The following is a 3,371-nucleotide window of genomic DNA, read 5'->3' as shown; positions in this document are numbered from 1 at the left end:
GGAAAAGGGCTGTGAGCTTAGTTTCATCCCAACCAGTCCCATCTGCTTTAAATAAATCAGCCACATGGAGGTCATTCAGACTGGAATCCTCTACTCCAAGCTCCCTTAGAGTCCTAGGTTTTCCATTACATAAAACCCAAGGATCATCCATGAGTGAAGTGGAGGTTCCACTATGAATCCCCCATATCATCCCCCCACTTATGAGGTTGAAAGTATGGTGTATTCCTTTCCAAAAATAGGAAGCATACCTAGGAGGTTTCCATATGTTCCCAATCCAGTTTTTTCCATAAATACTAACCAGACTTTTAGTCCATATAGAGTTTATATATGTAGCAGCTTTCTAAGGAAGTTTGGATAGCATAGCTAAGTTCATATCCCTCATCTTCCTGAACCCTAAGCCTCCTTCAGACTTGGGTTTGCAAATATTATCCTACCCAATGGTGTGGACACTTTTTGATTCTTCAGTACCATGCTAAAAGAAGTTCCTACATGCTTTGTCTATCTTATTACAAATAGACACAGGGAGCATATAAGTGGCCATAGCATACAAAGGGGTGGCTTGCACCACAGACTGGATCCGAGTAGCCCTACCAGCCTGAGATAGAACCCTAGCCTTCCACCCTTTGATCTTATTATGGATCTTATCTACTAAGTAGTCAAAATCCTCTGCCTTTTTTTAAGAAAGCATGATAGGGATCCCCAGATATTTATCTTTAGGATCAAACAACCTCATCTTCCAGAACTTCTTAAGCTTGATTTTGGTTATAAAGTTAATGTTTCTACTAAAAAAAATGCTAGACTTATCAAAGTTGATAAGCTGACCAGATGCCTCACAATAATCTTGAAGGATAGTCTTGAGATGACCCCCATCCTCAAGATTGCCCCTGGTGAACAAAATCAAATCATCCGCATAGAGGAGATGTGTGATAGGAGGAGAAGCTCTCCTAACTTTGATCCCATGCACTTTCTCCTCCATCTCAGCCTTAGCAATCATCCTGGATAAGGCCTCAGACATGATGATAAACAAATAAGGGGACAAGGGATCCCCTTGTCTGAGACCTCTTTCAGGGATGATCTTGTTAAGAGGACTACCATTAAGCAAGACTTGGAAAGACACAGTAGATAAACATTGCTCGATCATGGTTCTCCATTTTTTATTAAACCCCAGCCTCTCAAAGATATTATCTATCAGAGACCACTCAACCCTATCATATGCTTTTGCCATATCCATCTTAAGAGCAACCCAACCATGAGACTTAGTCCTCATGTTTTTCATGTGATGAAATAGCTCACATGCTAATCCAGTATTATCCCCAATATTTCTCCCTTTTATGAAGGCCCCTTGAAAGGGGGAGACAATCTTATTCAAATGATACTTGAGCCTATTGGCCAAAATATTAGAAATCACCTTATAGCTAAAGTTACAGAGACTTATAGGCCAAAAATTTGCCATAGCCTCAGGGTTACATTGCTTATTTTAGGAATAAGAGCTATAAAAGTTTCATTGAAAGTGGGGTTCAACACCCCCTTAAGGAAAAAATCCTTCACAAAGGCAGAGATACGAGTACCCACAATGTCAAGTCTGTTGATAAAAACAACCTTGGAGATCATCTGGCCCAGGAGCCTTTAAACTCCCCATCTTCCTAACTACTCTCCAAATATCCTCATTGGTAGGAATAGCAGTCAGGATATTGTTCTCCCTTTCAGTGATATAAGGTTGGAACAAGTTGAGAATGCTTTCATTTTTCTGAGGTTGGTTAGAGCTGAAGAAATCTCTAAAGTAGGTATTGATATCATCCCCTACTTCAGCTCTCCCCAAGCTCCAACCCCCATCATTCTTTTTTAGCTTCTCAATCTTATTCTTTCTTCTTCTATATATGGTTGAGAGATAGAAGAATCTAGTATTTCTCCCTCCATCTTTCAACCAATGAGTAGTGGATTTCTGCTTCCAGAAACTCTCCTCTTTAACCAACCAATCAAACAGCTCAGCTTTTAACCCCTTAGCTCGAGCATAGTTGGTTGGAGAGAAGGGCTTTTTCAGGACATCCTCCAACTCCTTATTCACTTTCTTAATGTTGGTGAAAATGTTCCCAAAAACTTTTTTATTCCATATGGTAAGATGTTGTTTAGTCAACTTTTGCTTCAAAATCACATTAACATCAGGCAAATCATGAGTGATTGAATTCCAAGCAATATTAATAACATGCATGCATGAATTATCAGAGAACCACATATTATAGAATCTAAAAGGTTTGTCATGCTCAGCTATAGTATCATCCTTAGTATTAAGATTAATCATAATAGACATATGATTAGAGGTGGCGTTAACTACATTATTTACTTGCATGTGAGGAAACATAAGGAGCCAGGCATCAGTTGCCATAGCTCGATCTAATCTTTCTATGATATGATCCTAGGGAATTCTGTTATTACTCCAAGTATACTTGGGGCCTTTAAACCCCAGATCAATAAGCCCAATATCATTAATAAACTCATTGAACTCCAGCATGCTCTTGTCAAAAATACTACGACCTCTTATCTTTTCATCTAGGGAGGTAATAGCATTAAAGTCCCCAAAAAGGCAACAAGGCCCAGGAATCATAGAAGCAACATCCCTAAGCTTTGTCCAGACTTTATGTCTATTGCAAGCTAAAGGCTCACCATAAACAAAGGAGAAAAACCAAGACTCATTACAATGATAATTATTAAGTTTACCTGTCAAATGGTTGCAAGTTGCTCCCATAATTTCTAGGTCCACTCCTTCCTTCCAAAGAACTGCAAGCCCTCCATTAAGACCCATAGCTGGAACACTGAAACAACCACTGTACTTAACCATTCTACTGAGCCTACTAATCCTATCACTTCCAACCTTTGTTTCCGAGAGACAAACTATATCTGGATCATGCCTTCCTATCAAGTCCTTTAGATGTTGAACTGCCGTGGAGGAACTAATTCCTCAGCAATTCCAGGCGTGTATCATTTTTGGTTAGGCAACTGTTTGGGGACAGCTACCGCGAACCCTGGAGGAGGACCACACAGACCTCCACTGCTTATAGACTCACCACTAGCCCCACTTGAGCTATCATCCCCACAATAGCCACTCTTAGAGGTTCTTGGCTTCTTTGAGAATTCACCCTTACCCTGTTGCTTGTCTTTTTAAATCTTCCTTCTCACAACTGATGAATCATCTATGGCCAGAGGCTTAGGCTGAGATATCTAATTCTGAGAGATACTATCTTCAGAGTCATTCCCAGCACCCTCAAAATTACCCTGAACCAGGTCTAGTGGAACATTACCTGTAGACACCTCCTCCTGTATGCCATTGTTATGATCTACCATATTCAGATCCAATTCTTCTGAGTAATCCTCAT

General features: G+C 40.1%; 1 protein-coding gene across 1 annotated transcript; it reads right to left on the bottom strand.

Moving 5' to 3' along the window:
- Nucleotides 1–1,576: 1,576 nt before the first annotated feature.
- Nucleotides 1,577–2,383, bottom strand: LOC147516846 (uncharacterized). Its single transcript, XM_086593397.1, has one exon. The coding sequence runs from the start codon at nt 2,381–2,383 to the stop codon at nt 1,577–1,579; it is 807 nt and encodes a 268-aa protein (XP_086449523.1).
- Between the last annotated feature and the right edge of the window lie 988 nt (nt 2,384–3,371).

The sequence above is a fragment of the Coptis chinensis genome, chromosome 2 (assembly GCF_015680905.1).
Source record: "Coptis chinensis isolate HL-2020 chromosome 2, ASM1568090v1, whole genome shotgun sequence".
Lineage (NCBI taxonomy): Eukaryota > Viridiplantae > Streptophyta > Magnoliopsida > Ranunculales > Ranunculaceae > Coptis > Coptis chinensis.
This window is presented reverse-complemented; position numbering and strand designations above follow the sequence as displayed.

Excerpts from the sequence above, each read along its gene's own strand:
- LOC147516846 (XM_086593397.1), bottom strand. The coding sequence starts at position 2,383 with ATGGCAACTGATGCCTGGCTCCTTATGTTTCCTCACATGCAAGTAAAT.